Here is a 19,141-nt window from a genome sequence, read left to right as displayed (position 1 = left end):
GCTGTGAAAGAACAAGCCAAGAGTGAGGAGTCGGGGTGGTGGAGGGATGCTGAAACCTGTCAAGGAAGTTAGGCGAGTTGACAGAGTGAATATATATACATGCTTCCTCTCATGCTGATAGGGTAGACATGGTAATTGTTTGATGAGTTGATTGATTGATTGGATTATTTGAACGTGCTCCTCCCGAACTTTGTTTATAAAACATCATTTATGTATACTGCATATATGTGTTTATGTAAATTTTATGTAAACTATATGTAAATGTGTCTTTGGTAATACAGAGGTACCCAAGAGTAAGATCAATCTTTGATAATTTATTTAATCATTTCCTCACCTTATAAATTAATCAATAAATTAATGATAGGCATGGTCTCTGAAGAACACACTGCATATATGTTTATGTAAATTATATGTAAACCATATGTAAATGAGTCTTTGGTAATACAGAGGTAACTCAGAGTAAGATCAATCTCACCTTATAAATAACTGAATGAATGGTAGGCACGGTCTCTGAAGAACACACTTCTACTCACCTCAGATGAGTCTTGTCGTTCAGCTTTAGGCAGAGGTTGTAGAGCCATTGGGTTCATCTCACTCTCGTCACCACTGCCCTCTTCCATATCACTGTCTCCCTCCGAGTCTCTGCCGCCCTCCACACCGCTGGCCCCCTCTCCTCCGGGCCCCTCGGCATAGGCGCATGGAAGCCCGGGCCCTGGGCTGCACGGGCAAATCTCCCTCTCGTGACCGACCCGATCCTCATCCCCAACAAAGCACAGCTCCTCACTGTGTGAGGGCGAGCTGATACTGTCAATACCGCTGTCTCTATTGGCCAGCTTCCCATCCATCTGTGACGGTGGGAGGGACAAGCGTTCCGAGGGGATTTCTGATTGGTTGGCTGTGAGGTCCCTCATCTCCATATTGTCCAGCAGTTTATCAGAGGCACCGTAGCCTGATTCCATAGAGAGCCGCTTTTCTGAGCAGGACGCCCCAAGTTCACTGTCATCCTCCTCGGTTTCGTCCACCTCGTCTTCCTCCTCTTTTTCTACTTTCTCGACCTCCTCCTCGGCCAGGGGCGCCTCTAGTGGTTCCTGAAGGGACGTGCAGGGCAGGATGAACTCCGAGGGTGGAGGGCTAAATGACCCCGGAGCGGCTTGTTGGTCCGGGACCCGTGGGGTACACATCACTCCGCCGGTGATATCTGGAACCACGATGATCTGCTCCCTGGAAAAAGGCACAAAAAAATGTCTTGTTACTTATGTTTATACATATAAAACACATCACATTTGTGAGCACTACATAAAAAATAAAATAAAATTTTCTTTGAGCATTTTGTCTTGTTTTAACTAAAATATCTTAATATTATTAAGACAAAATAAGTTTACCTGAGAAGCCAAATTACATAAAATATTAAGACTTGTTTTCAGAGAACATATGTTGAATAAATCCTTACTTATCATATTGGCAAGTTAAATTAAATTATAACTACAGTAAATAAATAATAAACTAAATTTAATAGGATTTATGCTTAAAAATAAAAATTCTTAATATCTAATGCAATTCTGTTTCTCAAGTTCATCTTGTTTTTAAGGATGTTTAATTTTTTTTTACTGGAAAACAAGACAAAAATACTGATTAATAAAATATTTTTTTGCAGTGAGAAGAAAGATTTAACTTCTTGTTTACCTGTGATCAACAAACGGAGATATCATTACTTGAGAGCAGCAAATCAAATCTTGACTGTAGTTATGAATAATAAATCTACCATAATCGAAAAACGGGCTTCAGCGACAACCACTCGACTGTTGTGTTCTCTTACCTCTCAAACTTCTCAATGAGGGAGAGGACACAAGTGGGGGAGGAGCTTCCCTCTGCTCTCGGTAACGTGGCGCGTGATTGGCGAGGGTCAGCGGGGAGTGGGCGGCAGGGCGGGGGAGGGAGGGGCTTGTCCGGGGGGCGTGGCCGTCGAGCGCCCTGCTGCTGTAGATGAGGGGGTTTCGGGGGCACTGAACGAGACAAAATCAATACAGAAATCAATACAGTGAGACTGTACGATAACATGACTGCACCACAGAAAGACACAGATATTAAATTAGAACAACAGGGTAGAATAACAAGTACTTTTATTAGATTGCATTATAATTGTATATCATATTAAATCATAAATTAATCATGAGGTCATACAGTAAACATTAAATTAGTCACCCCAATTTAGTATATTCATATATGCACAAAACATATAACTACCCTTCAAAAAAAAAAAAAAAATTTAAATGAATACTTTTATTAATTTATTACTACATTTATTAATTTACTAGTGACCGCAAAGACTTATATTATTACAAAAAATCTATTTTAAATAAATGCTGTTCTTTTGAACATTCTATTCATCAAAAAATCCCCCAAAAAATGATCACTGTTTCCACAAAAATATTAAGCAGCACAAAGTAATCAGAAATGTTTCTTGAGTATCAAATCTGCATATTAGAATGATTTCTGAAGGATCATGTGACACTGAAGCCTGGAGTAATGATGCTGAAAATTCAGCTTTGCATCACGGGAATAATATTTCAGTGTTTTATTGTGTCTTTCTTTGGTCAAATAAATGCAGCCTTGGTGAGCATAAGAGACTTCTTTCAAAAATATAAAAAAATCGAACCGACCCTTAGCTTTTGAAAGGTAGTGTATCTCTCAAGTCTCATTTGCAAATGTACCAATGTGCCTATTTACCTCTGTACTTCACATAAACGTATTGTATGGCTTCAGAAAACTTGATAAATAGCATAAAAGTTGCCATTTTGTCCTTTTTAGAGCCTGGAGGCCCTTGTTCACTGTATGTTCGAACTGGTTTTGGGATTAGCATGGGAAGTGGGAGTGCTGGTGGACCAGCTACACCAGTTCAGTTTGAGTTCCACCAGCTAGACCAGCACTACACCAGCTCTAACCAGCATAAACCCGCCCCATTTCATGCTGGTTTATTCAAGAGGGTGAGTAATTAGGTAACACTTTATTTTACAGTGTCCTTGTTACATATGTTACATGTACTTACCATAGTAATAACAGCAAATTATGCATAATTACATGCAACTAACCCTCAACCAAATTCTAATCCTACCCTAACCCTATAGTAAGTAGTACATGTCGTTAATATTACTCAGAGCTTAAATGTATAATTACACTGCAACAAAGACACCTTAAAATAAAGTGTAACCATAAATTATGCCAGAATTTTTATTTTTGGGTGAACTATCCCTTTAAATGTACAGAACATACCTTGAGGCTTTGGCCCAGGTAAAGGTGGGCGTGTCTTAGGGGGTGGAGGCGGGACATCCTGAGGTCCGTTCTCAGTTGTGCCATTGCAGTGCTGTGGTTCCAGGGGTCCAGGGTCAGAGCAGAGGTGCTGCGGGGTCTCGTGGGCTCCAAGGCAGGGGCCTGGCTCAAGGGACACACTCTTGGTTAGGAGCCGCGGACTGGATGTGGACAGGCCTGACAGAAAGAGAGAGTGCAGACTTGCTTTGATTCAGAGAATCTGAATAAAGGGAATAAACCATGCCTAATGTTCTTAATCAATTACAACCAATAACTGAAGTTAATGTCTTGTTATTGGTTTCATTTGAGTAGATTTTGGCCAAAATTAGGCTTTTTTTTTGGCAACTCTGAGTTAAAATACACCACTCTCTCTTTCATAGCCAGAGCTTTGTGATATAAAAGCAGTTTTCAACCCCGATCAGGGTTGAAAATGTGAATAAATGAAATGAAACAACAGTTAATTGTAAGTGACACGAGTAATTCAAATTCAAGACCAAAATAGCATATCTGTCACGGTTCATACATCTCCTAACAACATTTAACATCCAAATATTTTCTAGGATGATTTTCTAGTTTTTTTCCCAGAACAACATTTGAAAAAGTCAGCAAAATGATGAGGAAATTATACAAAATTATAATGTATTTATGATCAGTTTACCAGAGAGACGGACTGTTTCATATTATGTGCCATAATGACTTGTATTGTTTATCACTAATATGCGGAAAATACAGATTCAGTCACGTTCAAAAGTCTGGGGTCGGTACGTTTTTTCAGCATCATTACTCCAGTCTTCAGTGTCACATGATCCTTCAGAAATTATTCTAATATGCGGTTTTAATCTTGCTGTTTCAAGAAACATTTCTTATAATAATCAATGTTGTAAACAGTTGTGCTGCTTAATATTTTCAGGATTCTTAGATGAATAGAAAGTTTAAAATAGTAGCATTTATTAACATTGTTAATGTCTTTAATGTCACTTTTGATTAATTGAATGCATCATTGCAGAATAAAAGTAATGTCTTTAAAAAAAAAAAAAAAAAAATGAACTGACCCCAAACTTTTGAATTGTAGTGTAAATATCCCAATTTTAATCAGGACAAAAATATTAGTTTTTAATAAAAATTTCATTCATTTTTCAATAATGAAAAACGTTCAATACAAGGCTATTAGATCCATTCAAAAAAGTTGATTTAAAAACGAACTGGTTAGTGGGTACCCTCATGTCTTACGCTCATCATTACTAGCATGATCATCTCAGACAGCAAACACTTAAAGAACCAACAGGAGAGAAGAAAACAAGACAGGCAAATTCAATTCAGCCTAATTTAATGGAGCCGGCTGGGTGTAATGGATTACAGTTGGGCTGAGTGATGTGTCTGAATGCCAGAAAGCATAAATGTACAACAAGTTTTCACACAAATCACCTCTGGGTCAATAAAGTCCAGATCCTGAGATAAGTCCAAGTAAATACTCCACATCAATCTTGGGCTTAAATTAATCACATGTTTGTGCTGACAATGTGAACATGACACCAGACTGTGTAAAAAGACTTCTGGGTTAGCAGTTGAGCGGTCTGCGCCCTTGTTGTGCCATCGTGTGTTAAGTAGGTCAGTGTGTTAAAGTGCCAGTCTCGACTGTGTATATTTGCCTGTTCAGCTCAATCAGTGTAACACATTTTGAGATGGATCTAGTGACATAACAAAATTCAGAGCTTAAACACGCTCCAAACGAGGCACACGAAAATGCGATTTGAGCATGGGCTTTGATATTAAAATGATCAAAAGTGGAGTTTGATATTAAAATGAGCGTGGACAGGAAATAAATTGAGTCGAAATTTCTTAAAGTTGCACGGACGGGTCAGATGTTGGGCAGACCCGCTGTCTAGATGACGTTGCCATTTTAAAAAAAGCTCGTCTGTCCCCCTACAAAGAGCTAATTGCTTCCATATGGTGACACTCATACCAGCTAGTGCAGGCAGGGGGCTGAAATGACTTCCACATGCTCCAGCAAAATTACTTAAAGGTGAAGAAAGTCTAGCGAAGGAGAAACCAGTTATCCTAGCCGCAGTTTTGGATTTGCAGCGCATGTTGTTTTTCCCATGTGCTCTGAAACGGTCCAGTATGGGAAAGGGATGTGTGCTGTGACCTACAAGCCCATTTGAGTCGGGACGGATTAAATATGTATCAAAAGAACAGGCCCATCCAAAACACGTCAAAATGAAGGGCAGATAAACACGATATCTGGCTTTGAATTAATTTTTTTTTTAGTAATTGTCTTCTTTTGTTGCAAGTAGCAGGACTATACTATGCTCTGGTTGCTAAAGTGCTCTTTTAAGTAGGCATATAATTGAGTGATATTGTAGATTTTATTCATATTTATGAATATTTTCAATTAGTTCTGATTTTGTGTTTTTGTCATTATTTTGTTATAGTACAGTAAGTTAAGCCAAAGCAATCTTAATTTGATTAGAAAGAATAGGCTGGGAAGCTTTGTTAAACAGTGTCAGAAGATCACTGGTGTCAATCTTAATGATCTGAGCCAGGTCTACCAGATTAGGTGTGTCCGGAGGGCAAATGCCATTTTGGCAGACCCTTATCACCCTCTACACGCAGAGTTTCGGCTCTTGCCGTCAGGGAGAAGGTTTGCCTTCTCTTGAAAGGCAAAGTCAAATCGATACACAAGATCATTTGTACCATTAGCTGTTAAATACTTGAACCAGCTCTAAACATCGCAATTTGTAACTTTTCCAGGATGACATCTATGGGTTAATTGTGTTTTTTTTTTTTTTTTTTTTTTTTAACAACTTATTGTTCATTTTGTTGTATCTTTTATTGTATTTATGTGTTGGCTGTGCCAATGGCTGCTGTGGAACAAATTGCCCCTTGGGGATAATAAAGAAACATAACATAACATAACAAAGACTAGATATACAAAGACCGTGCACTCATATTACTATGAATGGGAGAAATTGCAAAGCACAATATGGCAAAATAAGTCTTTTTAAATAAAAGAGCCAATCGCCAACCGATAAGGTCATTTTGCGCGCTTATGATCGCACGTGTACATTGGCTGGTCCAGCCTGAAAAATGCAGTTTTTTGTTATGATTTGAGCATTTAAAAGACAGTTGTTGTCAGATTTCATTGGCGATTTCAAATATGAAATGTAATTGTGATCTTGGTGAACAGCTTTGGACAATTTGATGTTTCCCCATTCAAATAGATAAGAGCTGCACTCGCATGACTATAGAATAGCTGTCCGAGAAGCGTTTTAAAGATGGCCACTGAGTGAAATGATTTGCCTTATGCCTGCTACAGACTGTGCAATTTCGGCAATCCTATAAGATCTTTGCAAATCACACTGTACAACATGGATCTAATAAACTTGTACGACTGTACGATGATGACACTCATTGAATCGTGGGCCACGACACAAGTTAGTATAGATTAATAAAACATCATCAGCATGCGCTAGTGGTAAACAATAGATCAAGATGAATCGCACTAGCCAATTGTGGTTTTTATGTGCACTGAAAAAAAGAGGAGAAAGCGAAAGAGGAGAATATGGATTATGGTTATGATCATGGCTAGGGAAAGGAGGCTAACTTGGCATGCCAATTTTGCAAATGGTATCTGCTTGGTTACAAACATTCTTCCAAATATCTTCCTTTGTGTACAGCAGAACTAAGAAATTTATACAGGTTTGGAACAACTTGAGGATGAGTACATTTTTGGGTGAACCATCCCTTTAGTTTTATGAGTTTGTTCAAATGCATAACCCTTTGAGCAATAGTAATGCCACGATAAATAATAGTGCTTCCTCAGTCATTCAGTCAATCTTAAATTTCTATTCAAAAAGAATCTAAATATTTTTCATATGGTCTTTTTCCATAGCAGACAGAGAGAGAGAAAAATATTCCCATTTACTGGCACAAAGCCTGAAGTCAATCAAGCCACAATGTCATTGAGACATCTAAACAGAAAAATTCCTCCTGTACAGCCAAACATTTTAATGATTGCTAGCAATGCATGCTCATACTACAAATTGAATGTCATCAAAAATAAAGCACTGCTGAAATACGCTTCATACAAGCATCTTCTCTTTTGAGAAGTTTACTTCTGACTGACTGATATTTTCATGCTCCATTTCTCCTGAAGGCATAAAGTGCAGACATGGGGCTTTTAGGGCCATGAGGATAAAGGAGAGACAGACATACTACTGGGGTAAAATATGCTGTTCTGCTCTTCTATTCAGAGACTTGAGATTAATCCATGAAGTGCTTCGGCTGCAGTTTATTAAAGCAATAATTCACCTCCATTTTTGTCTTCACCCCCATGTTATTCCTAATCTATATGAAAAACAAATGTTAAGATGTTTAGGACATTTATGCCACTTTTTTTTTTAGCTTTTTGACTGGCCCTGGTCACAAAATGCTTTCATTGTAGCAGTTCTGATCTTCTTCAAAAATATAGTATTTTGTTTTGTACAAAAGAAACTAAGAGTGGGAGAAAAAAAAAAAACGATTATCACGATTCTGTCTTCAACGACTCCGATTCAATTTTGATTATTGCTTGAAATGTGTTTCTTTATTATTTTATATTTGCTTGTAGTGTATGTTTTGATGCTATATTGAAAAGCAATTATAATGATGTAATAAAAAATGCATAAATAAATTTGATATTCAAAGAAGGGTTATTATTGTTAACTAAAACTATTAAAAACATATCTGTTAATTTAAATAAAGCTGAAAAAAATATATAAATATTAGTTGAAAAACTTAAACTAAATGAAAATTTGAAATATTGCCTTGGCAATAAACTAAAATACATTTAAGTTGAAGCACTAAAATCATTAACTGGAAATAAATAAAAACTGAAATAAATTAAACTTAAATAGCAATATTTAAAAAAAAATACAAAAGCATATAACGAAATGACAAAATATTAAACTAAAATCAACAAATAAATAAATAAAAGCTAATTCAAAATATTAATAAGACTATAATAAAAACTAAAATATCATTGACAGTCGATTAACTCAATCAATCAATAAATGAATAAGAAAAAAAATGTAGATCAAGAATCATTTTGGAATCGGATCAGATCGTGAGGTATACATCTTTTGAAACGACATGAGGGTGAATAAATGATGACAGAATTTCCCTTTTTTGGTGAACTATCCCTTTAAGAAACTCAAATGGGAAGCTCCTGTGATGGAGGTCTGTAAGCATAATCTGAATTACCCATGATTCAATAAAACATCTGCCTCACCAGCCTCCCAAACAACACCACTTTGAAGACATTCAGAGCCAGACTGAGCCTATTGACTGCAGCCGTTTGCATTTCAATAACAACCGACTTGAAAGATTTCCAATCAAAAATCAAAGTACCCAGTAAATCTATACAACTGTTTAGCAATATGTTAATGAGCAGTTAATCACACCTGAAAGAAAGTGCCAACATGGCTAAAACCAAAGGGAAACGTTCTAGGGTCAAACTTTGAGCATGAAATCAGGAGACGGAGAGCAAACATGATGAACCCTGCACTGTAAGGAAGTGTCTGTTGCAGAATCAGATATTCACACATTAGGACCAAGGTCAAATTCTTCTCCTAAACGGTGGCAAGAGGCCTGTAAAATACGAGCTCTGGTACGCTGGAGGTATCGCTGTCTAGGCACTGAGGCACAGCGGACTCGCATTTGACAACCTCTGCAGAAATCTCCACCCCGTGGGTCTGATCTCAGGATGGCAGATACACCTTCACAATTCAGATTGATGTCTACACTACACAAAACACAGAAACACTCTTATTTGAATGATGATACACTTTTCAGCTTGTCAGACACATATTCACTGGCTTTACACTCAGCGTGACGTCAGGAGAGTGTATTCAAACCATGTGGCTTCCTTCTCAGTTAGATTTTTTATTTGTATTTTAATTGTATTTTTTCCATACTTTAAAGGATGCTTTACATTAAAGACAGTATGCTAAAGACTTTGATGTTGTTACAAAACATATGTAAATTCAGCTTTGCATCACATAATAACATATACACAATATTACTGTTTTTACTGCATTTTTGCAAAAGAGACTTCATTCAAAAAACTTACCGGCCCCAAACTTTTGAAAGGTATGAATAATAACAACATCAAAAATACTGTGTGGAATAGGAAGATCTCTTACTTAACGATTTGCCAAAAAGTAGAAGAAAAAAGATTATTGGAGAATATTTTACAAAAAAAAATACTATTTCAGTCTTTCTACTTCGTAATTATTTGTGAAATTTACTAGCAATTTCTGAGTGAAAATTGTTCAAAGTAGGCAGCAATCATGTGGCCTATACCTTGCAAAACACTTAACATCAGACAAAGCCTTAAAATGCTGCCTATGTTTTGGAACAAAGATAAAATAGGATGCTTGTGGTTAGAGATGTTGGGAGATGTCTATAGATTAGGGCTTCCTCGTGTTACAATAACATGACCAGTCAGAATCCCTGTGCCTGTCAGTCAACTCAGGATCAATAAGACATTTAGAACCACATCACTTTGCTGATTCATCTGTCTTATGTGACTTTCCATGAATATTTTACGAACTCCGATATGGAATGGGAACGGGCTCCTTCAAGATTTTATACCTGCTCATCTCGACATGCAGGGAATAGAAAGCGTAACAGCAAACATCAGGCCGCCATAGCTACGAAAAACAGCAGTGAAAACAAACTTTCTCTTTGATAATATCTATTCCACCATGAGCCGAGGGATGTGTTGAAACAGACTATTTTTATCGTGATCAGGAGCTTGTGCACTGACAGGACAGTGAGTCAACACGCCGTCGCTATACACAAGCGGAGCCTCAGCAAAGATTTGCTCTCATCTAAACACAGCTAAAACGCAAGCACAGATGACACTGAATAACAATGCACAGCCTGTGAAGTGGAAAAACCAGTCTATTACAGCACCCGAAAGGCTTTCCAAAAATCTGCAGGGAAACATTACTGGAATCTTTGGAAGGTTTAAGAAAAATACTGCAGTCAGAACTACAGAGGGTCAATCATGTACCAGGTGTCGACTTCTTCTGTTAATGGGTCAGACATCAGCAAAACACCACTGCACACATCTGTCTGTCATTCTCCTACCAGTTTGGAATAATTCAGCTTTTTTAAATGTTTTAGAAGCAAAGTGAAGTGTATTCCCCTCACCAAGGCTGCATTTAATTGATCAGCTCCTGCGAGGACTTCAGGTGATACAAACTCTGAATCAACATGCACCAATGCTACAATCTTCTATATGTCATAATCATTTGTTAACAAACAAGTATTCATTACTTCAATGAGCTCATTCTTTCTGCCTTACATTATTACACTGTTTAAATTAATAAAATGTTTAGCTAACTGTGATTTTTATACATTTCTGAAATACATAACTTAGACAGTTACCTCTGATAACAGATCACTCTAAATTGTAATGTTGTCTCATGCATTTTCATACACAAGCTGCTTTGAAACAATGTGTATTGTGAAAAGCGCTATACAAATAAATGTGAATGGAATCAAAATACAGAAAAAACTGTAATATTGTTAAATATTATTGCAATTTAAGTACAGTTTTTTATTTTAATATATTAAAAGTGCTATTTATTCCTGTGATGACAAAGCTGAATTTTCAGCATCATTACTCCAGTCTTCAGTGTCACATGATCCTTCAGAAATCATTCTAATATGCTGATTTGATGCTCAAGAAACATTTCTTATTATTAGCTAAATTAAAGGGCCCACTGAAGTGCCTTGAAACGTGCAATAGGGCGGGACATATCGAACACTCCTCCCCTTTTTAAGAATAGCCAATAGCGTTTAGTTTAATTTACAGCTCGGCCAGAGCCGTTGAGCTCGGTAAAGCCGCCGTTTCCTCCTAATCGCGAACAGTTTCTCCTCCTAAACTCCTCCATATCGCTTTAAAATATAGCACACTGAATTCAAATGGGTCTGATACGTTTTCTGGTCTGCACCGACTCGCGCACATGATCCGCTCTGTGCTATCATGCCTCTGGACCGGAGCTGCGGCGGTTCATGTGACACTAATAAAACCAGACTTCATTCGCCCCAATGGAAAACATATTTACACTGTCTGAATCGTTCCCTTTCCCATCTATTTTGCACTATATGCCATTCACAATCACCATATAGGAAAAAGTAAATGTGTGAACAAGTGACCGATTTCAGCCGCAGCTTCAGTGTCTATTTATAATAGAGAGCATTTGATTAGACAGAAAATCTAATGATTTGATGAAGCTGAAATGCAGAGTGATGTAATCAAAAGCATTGATCCATATTGGCGGAAGTGAGAGACTGTAAGTTTTCAATGCTTACTAAATACAAATTTTGTCATTGTTTTGAAGCACACTAGCTTATAGATAACAGTAAGGCTAACATATTCATAGTAAAAGCCAATTTTGATTTCATGGGGACTTTAAAAACAGTTGTGCACCAAGTCAGCATATTTTACTGTATTTTTGATCAAATAAATGCAGCGTTGCTGAGCATAAGAGACTTCTTTCAAAAATGTTTTAAAAAATCTTAACTATTCCAAACTTAAATCTAAACAAATCCAGACATAATTCAATGCATTGCATGAAACTAAAGCATAAGCAATTCCATGAAAGTTAACAGTGTTTTAGGGGAATGCTTGTGACGAAGAAAGTTGGATGAATGGATTTTCGGAAGAGTAGTTCATTCATTTCCGAAATGCAGCAGACTAAAGGAACGCATTGCTGAAATGGATCCTGTAGTCAGGCACACCCACTCTGTGGAAAGCTGACAACAGGCATTGTTTTGATGTATCATACAGTCCCTCTTGACTTTTAAAATAACAGATTGTCAGCTCATCAGACACGGTATGAAGAAACAGACATTGCATTTCACATAGCCAAACCCCTACAAAAACATGGAAACACCTACAGCTCACATTCCCTAATGATGACAGGTGTATGCTGTCTTTGCATCATCAAATAACCTTCAAAAAGCATGCATACTGCAAACGCAGGGGTCGGCGACAGCAGTAGTAGACCCCTGTAGACTCACACACACACGTCTACATGTCAGGCTGCGCTGCATGTCTCCCTGCATCCGTGTGCAGCAGGCAGTGATGCACCAGCCTGCAGAATGTATGTGAAGCGCCAGCAGCACGGCACAGACAATTCAAAATGTGCATGTTGGTGTGATTTATCATGTGCATTGACGTGCTTATCTAGCACAGGTGTATGTCATTAATTTGACCCTCTTGCATGTAAAAGCCCATCCCCCTCCACCAAAAGAAAAAAAAATCTGAATAAAAGGCATTCAAATTTCATCCAAACCTAAAATACACATCTTATGACAATGCATGCTAAAAATAATCCAATGTCAATGCAAATTATTAATGCAAAGACAGCAGATGGTGAATACACCCACTTTACATACTGACACACTGAACTATTGAACATGCATGTATGATATCCCGGCCATGATGGTGTAGGCTAGTATATGATGTTGCATGAGCAAACATACAACATTGCATATTTCCAAACAATTAGTACGATTCCGTTCATAAAACCAGTATTACGTCAAATATGGCGAAATAGAATATGAGAAGCAAAAACGGTTCTTACCCCGAAGCACACTGGTTTTATCCATGTACATCGCGCAGCAAAATACGAAACCAGTCATTAAAATACAGAACGGGGAGACACAATCCCCCCCAATCACTCAAGGACGAAATAAAAATCAAATCAATAGGATTAACGCTATATAAAACGCAATTCCGGTTGCTCCTCCAGTCCACCGGCGAACGATCTAAGGCGCGAGGAGGATCTGCGCTCTCACGCGCATCTCCAGCGCCTCAAAACCAACGCGCGATTACTACACAAACCCACCGCAAAACACAAGTCAATGACGCCAAAACGACACTAAAACGCATATTTGAGAGGTTTTTGTAGCGGTGGCCATGATGACACCGAAAATGCGGATATAATAAGGAAATAAAATGCACCCTCGCGCCCCCCACCCCTCGCTGACTGCCCTGACACACACACACACACACACAGCAGCAGCAGGACCGTGTCCCTCCTCCCCTCACCATCATCTTTACCATCCTCAGCTCTGTTTCCTTGACAACAGTTTAGAGGGTTTAATTTGGACTGTATATATTGTGATACAGCTAATATTAGCATTCAAAGCAAAAATTCTACAATTATTGTGTCAGTATTTGCTGTTCTAAATTCTACATACTGGAGACTACACAAAAAAGTGCCTTGGCAATACTATATGGTATTTGACATACACCATGTTTTATTACATCTGCATCATGTTTATTTGTTTGACAAATTATTTTACCCAAGGCAACTTACAGCTCATTCAAGGAACATATTTTAATAAATATTAGGATGCATATTGTATAAGAAATACATTCATGTCCATTTGCTGGGAATCAACTAATGACCTTGGCATTGCTAGTCTATGTTAAACACTATGGCAATACAGTGATGATATCAGATAATAATACTATGGTACTTTGATATGCACCACAGCAGGCCTACTAAAATTAATGTTCTCCAAGGTATTTCTAAGAAAAATATAGTAGTACCATGGTATGTCAAACAAAAAAAAAAAAAAAAAAAAAAAAAATGGAAGTACTGTTACTTTTGTGTAAGTGCATCCTTTACCAGTTGAGCTGCACACTTACAAATAAATAAAAGTACAAAAATACAAAAGCTCCAATCACAAAAACTTGAATAAATATAAAACATAGGCCTATTTATTCAAAAAAAAAAATATATATATATATATATAATTGGTTATATCTAGGTTATATATCTATATCTATGTCTGATGTGATTAATTGAACTGATGCATTTGAAGTGTAAGGTTTGGACAGATCAAGGGCCTGTGACTCATGGAATAACCCTCTTATAATTAAACCGCATGTGTGGCAGTGTGTAATTAGGTTCTCTTAAAAATAGCCATCACCAATGATCACGCACATGACCCTGTCTGTCATCATCTACATTTACTGAGTTTAACCAGAGACTGTATGAGGGGGAGGAGACAAGCCACTCATCGGAAAATGAAGAAAAAAACTATAACACTTAAAGGGTCAGTTCACTCAAAAATGAAAATTCTGTCAGTAATTTCTCACCCTCATGTTGTTCCAACCCCGTAAGACTTTCGTTCATCTTCAGAACACAAATTAAGATATTTTTGACGAAATCTGAGAGCTGTCTCACTCCTTCATAGGCTGCTAGGTAATTTTCTTCTGCCGGCACAGAAAAGTAAGTAAAGACATCATTAAAATAGTCCAAGTGACTACAGTGGCTCAACCTTAAGTTTATCAAGCGACGAGAATACTTTTTGTGCGCAAAAACAAACAAAAATAATGACTTTATTCAACTCTTCAGTTTCTTCTGTGTGGGCCTCTGAGTGAGTTCACTAACTAAGAAGATAATGGCTTATAATTAAAAGCCACTTTTTGTCTTATGCTTAGGTTCATTGTCCTGTTGAAAGGTGAACCTTCAGCCCAGTCTGAGGTTCGGAATGATCTGGACTAGCTTTTCATTAAGGCTATATTTTGCTGCATTGAGCTTGCCTTCTACCCTGACGAGTCCACCAGACCCTGCCGCTGAAAACACCCCCACAGCATGATGCTGTTGGGGTGATATTGAGCAAGTGATGAGCAGCGCCTCGTTTCCTCCATACATGATGTTTAGAGGTTCATCAGACCAGAGAATGCTGTTTCTCACAGTCTGAGAAAGACCTTTAGGTGCTTTTTTGCAAATTCCAATTGGGTTTTCGTGTGTCTTCACTGAGGAGAGGCTTGAGTCTGCCATATAACCCAGTTATATAGTTTCGCAAATCTTCATATATGATCATGGAGCTCAACCAGAGTGATCATCAGCTTTCTTGGTCACCCCTCTATCCAAGGTTCTTCTCCATTGATTGCTCTTGGAAGCTCTTGGAAGAGTCCTGGTTGTTCCATAACTTATTCCATAAAGGATTAATAAGGATTCATGCTTCTGAACCTTCAATGAAGCAGACTCTTTTGGTAGTCTTCCCCAGATCTATCTCGACACAATCCTGTCTCTGAGCTGTACAGGCCTCATGGCTTGGTTTTTGCTCTGATATATATTTTCAGCTGTTAGACCTTTTATTGAGAGGTGTGTGCCTTTCCAAATCATACGCATTCAATTGAATTTGCACAGGTTAACTCCGTTCAAAGCGTAGTAACATCTACAAGCGAAATTGGAATGCTCAAATTTCAAGTGTCCCAGAAAAGGGAATACTTATGCAAAGTAATTATTTCCGTTTTTTTTATTTTTTTTTATCAATTTACAAAGTTATCACAAATCCGTTTTTTGCTTTGTAATTATGGTGTATGTAGTGTAGATTGATTTAAAAAAAAAAAAAAAAGTAATTTAAAGCAGTTTAGCGCAAGTCTGCAACATAAAATGTGAATACTTTTGCAAGGCACTATATGCAAATGCAAAACCTAATAGAAGTAATTAATTATGTCTAAAAATACTCTTATAAGCAACTAGCGAACACACAGGCTGGTATATAGGTGTAACGGTCACCAGCTGGAGTGCCCTTGAGAACCACCAGAGGGCACTCCACACCAGACTATTGTCACTCTCTCACTAACTACATTTCCCATAACTCACTGCCCGGACTCATCATCACTAATTGCATTCACCTGTGTCTCATCATCCTTGTTAGTTTCAGCCTATTTATTCCTTGTTCATTCATTCAATCATTGCGAAGTTTTGTTCAGTGTCACACTGCAACTCTGAGCGTTTTTCCTGGTTTTCTTGTTTCTTGGTTTTCCGATTTCTTGCCTGTTCCTTGGATTACTCTCTTGCCTCTGACCCCTGCCTGTCTTGTTTTGTTTTTGTTTGTTTGTTTGGACTGCCTACCTGTGTTTTGACCCACTGCCTGTTTATTGGATTACGTGTCTGGATTGCCTCTTAATAAAAGCTGCATTTGGATCTACCTTCGTGTCTCGGAGCAGTTTTGTGACAATAGGCATCTAGTGGCTACACAATGGTATTACACACGATTTTCTTATACCTTTGCTATATTTTTAACTTGAAATGAAATTCAGGGTGTTTTTTATAATATTTGTATTATTTTATATAGACATAAATGTTGCATAATTTAGAGGTGAATATTGTCTAGTTAAAAACAAATGTTACTCTCATTGTCTTCGGACTGTTTTGACTGTAAAAGTCACACTTTAAAAATGTATGCATTTTATTGCATTAGATACAAAATATAAATAAAAAAATATGGTAGTATATATGAATATACAATAAAAATGAATAAATAAATACAAATAAAAAAATCCCCAAAAATCAAAGTACATGAATACTCAAGTTGTGGGTTTCTGAAATCTTGGACGGTGGACCTCCAGTAATGTAAAGCACAATGACTTAGCAAATGCTTCTGGTGTCGACATAAACCACTGCAAAATTATCCATCCAGATGGGTTTCAAGCCGGATTAACATTCAATTCAGGACATCGAGTAGAGGCTGAGAACACAATAATAAATCCTGACACAGAATATAAAAGTGTGTCACAACAAATTCTCCGACATCAGGTAAAGAAACTAGTCGGCTGATCTCTGAGGTCACACAATTTACACACAACTTCCCTCCAGACAAGACACTTCACAATAGCGTGCATCTAGGCTGATTTGTGATGGCAGTATTTCCCCGTTGTCAAAGGTCTGAATAATCCTCTTGCACAGAGAATGACTTGCGATTACGTGGCACGGGGTTTGCCCTTTCTCTCACTCTCTCCGTTTCATTTTCCTCACCCCTGCTGGGTCCACAGTGCTGTTGCTCTCTGAAACCATGGCACAGGTTGTAGGCTTTAAATGGAGAGATTTACCCCACTGATTTCCCTAGAGAGAAGGCCATCTGCCTACTGTCACCCGGCCCATTATTATGACTTCTACACAGTGCGCATGCTCACTGACGGCATCACAAGTCTAAATGCCACAGGCCAATGACTCACGTGCACTGGAAAACAGCATTCATTTAGAAGCTTATTAAAAGCATGCATTGCTTTCCAGGTGTATCATATCGTATTTGAAAAGTAATCATCTGCAGGAAAATATAAAACAATGTATATTTCCTAGATTAATTAATAAAAAAATTAATAAAAAAAGAATAATAATGTGAGTGGCTAAAAAAAAATGCTAAAAAAATTATAATAAAATATAAATGAATGATTAATACATCCATCCATACATAATAAAATAAATCTAAAAACAAAAATAAAATCTAAGTAAATAGATATTAACAGCACACCAATTAAAGCACATGATTTGAGGTATGATTCATGAATGTAGCAGAAACGCAGGCATTGTTTAATACTTTAATACTCAGGTGTTTGTCTAAATCTCTAACCTTACACATGAGCAATAATAATAATAATAGTGATGCTTGCCTTAGAAAACAGCACTAATAATAGCACTGCAAGTATGAGTGAGCCATTTATAAATTCCCAGTGTTAAATTATTAAAATCATCTCTGGAGGTGTATTCGTCCTCTTGTGTTTATCTCAAGGCAATAATACATCGACAGCAGGATGAACATAAGAGACTAGCAGGACAGTTCACTGTTTTTTTGTTAGTAACAGGAGGGATGAGCTAAGGGTTAATGGGGTTGACCTTCACTCCCTGCATTCATTGCACTATTATTGGCCTCTAGACAAATACACACATCACCTTAGTGTAATTAACACACAGGGGGCTTGTTCAGAATGAATTTTAAGTATACTACATTTCACTATATTCTCTCTCTCTCTCTCTCTATATAATATACACACTCACCTAAAGGATTATTAGGAACACCATACTAATACTGTGTTTGACCCCCTTTCGCCTTCAGAACTGCCTTAATTCTACGTGGCATTGATTCAACAAGGTGCTGAAAGCATTCTTTAGAAATGTTGGCCCATATTGATAGGATAGCATCTTGCAGTTGATGGAGATTTGTGGGATGCACATCCAGGTCACGAAGCTCCCGTTCCACCACATCCCAAAGATGCTCTATTGGGTTGAGATCTGGTGACTGTGGGGGCCATTTTAGTACAGTGAACTCATTGTCATGTTCAAGAAACCAATTTGAAATGATTCGAGCTTTGTGACATGGTGCATTATCCTGCTGGAAGTAGCCATCAGAGGATGGGTACATGGTGGTCATAAAGGGATGGACATGGTCAGAAACAATGCTCAGGTAGGCCGTGACATTTAAACGATGCCCAATTGGTACTAAGGGGTCTAAAGTGTGCCAAGAAAACATCCCCCACACCATTACACCACCACCACCAGCCTGCACAGTGGTAACAAGGCATGATGGATCCATGTTCTCATTCTGTTTACGCCAAATTCTGACTCTACCATCTGAATGTCTCAACAGAAATCGAGACTCATCAGACCAGGCAACATTTTTCCAGTCTTCAACTGTCCAATTTTGGTGAGCTCGTGCAAATTGTAGCCTCTTTTTCCTGTTTGTAGTGGAGATGAGTGGTACCCGGTGGGGTCTTCTGCTGTTGTAGCCCATCCGCCTCAAGGTTGTGCGTGTTTTATGGCTTCACAAATGCTTTGCTGCATACCTCGGTTGTAACGAGTGGTTATTTCAGTCAAAGTTGCTCTTCTATCAGCTTGAATCAGTCGGCCCATTCTCCTCTGACCTCTAGCATCAACAAGGCATTTTCGCCCACAGGACTGCCGCATACTGGATGTTTTTCCCTTTTCACACCATTCTTTGTAAACCCTAGAAATGGTTGTGCGTGAAAATCCCA

At 37.9% G+C, this 19,141-nt stretch overlaps 1 protein-coding gene across 4 annotated transcripts in view; it reads right to left on the bottom strand.

Moving 5' to 3' along the window:
• Window positions 1-19,141, bottom strand: part of fgd1 (FYVE, RhoGEF and PH domain containing 1) — a 48,448-nt gene that overhangs the window by 12,908 nt on the left and 16,399 nt on the right. Inside the window, exons 1-4 of one of the 4 annotated variants that reach the window (XM_079897163.1) lie at window positions 12,948-13,090; window positions 3,271-3,483; window positions 1,817-2,003; window positions 534-1,221 (exon numbers count right to left, since the gene is read on the bottom strand). In XM_079897163.1, the coding sequence (XP_079753289.1) occupies window positions 534-1,221; window positions 1,817-2,003; window positions 3,271-3,483; window positions 12,948-13,005 (1,146 nt within the window). In that variant the 5' untranslated portion in view covers window positions 13,006-13,090. Of the gene's footprint in view, window positions 1-533; window positions 1,222-1,816; window positions 2,004-3,270; window positions 3,484-12,947; window positions 13,091-19,141 lie in introns of those variants that run through there. The other 3 variants (XM_079897164.1, XM_079897161.1, XM_079897162.1) reach the window with 3 other exon arrangements.

This window comes from Squalius cephalus (assembly GCF_949319135.1).
Source record: "Squalius cephalus genome assembly, chromosome: 16".
NCBI classification, from domain to species: domain Eukaryota; kingdom Metazoa; phylum Chordata; class Actinopteri; order Cypriniformes; family Leuciscidae; genus Squalius; species Squalius cephalus.
Note: the sequence above shows the minus strand (reverse complement) of the source record. Positions and strands in the feature narration are given on the sequence as shown.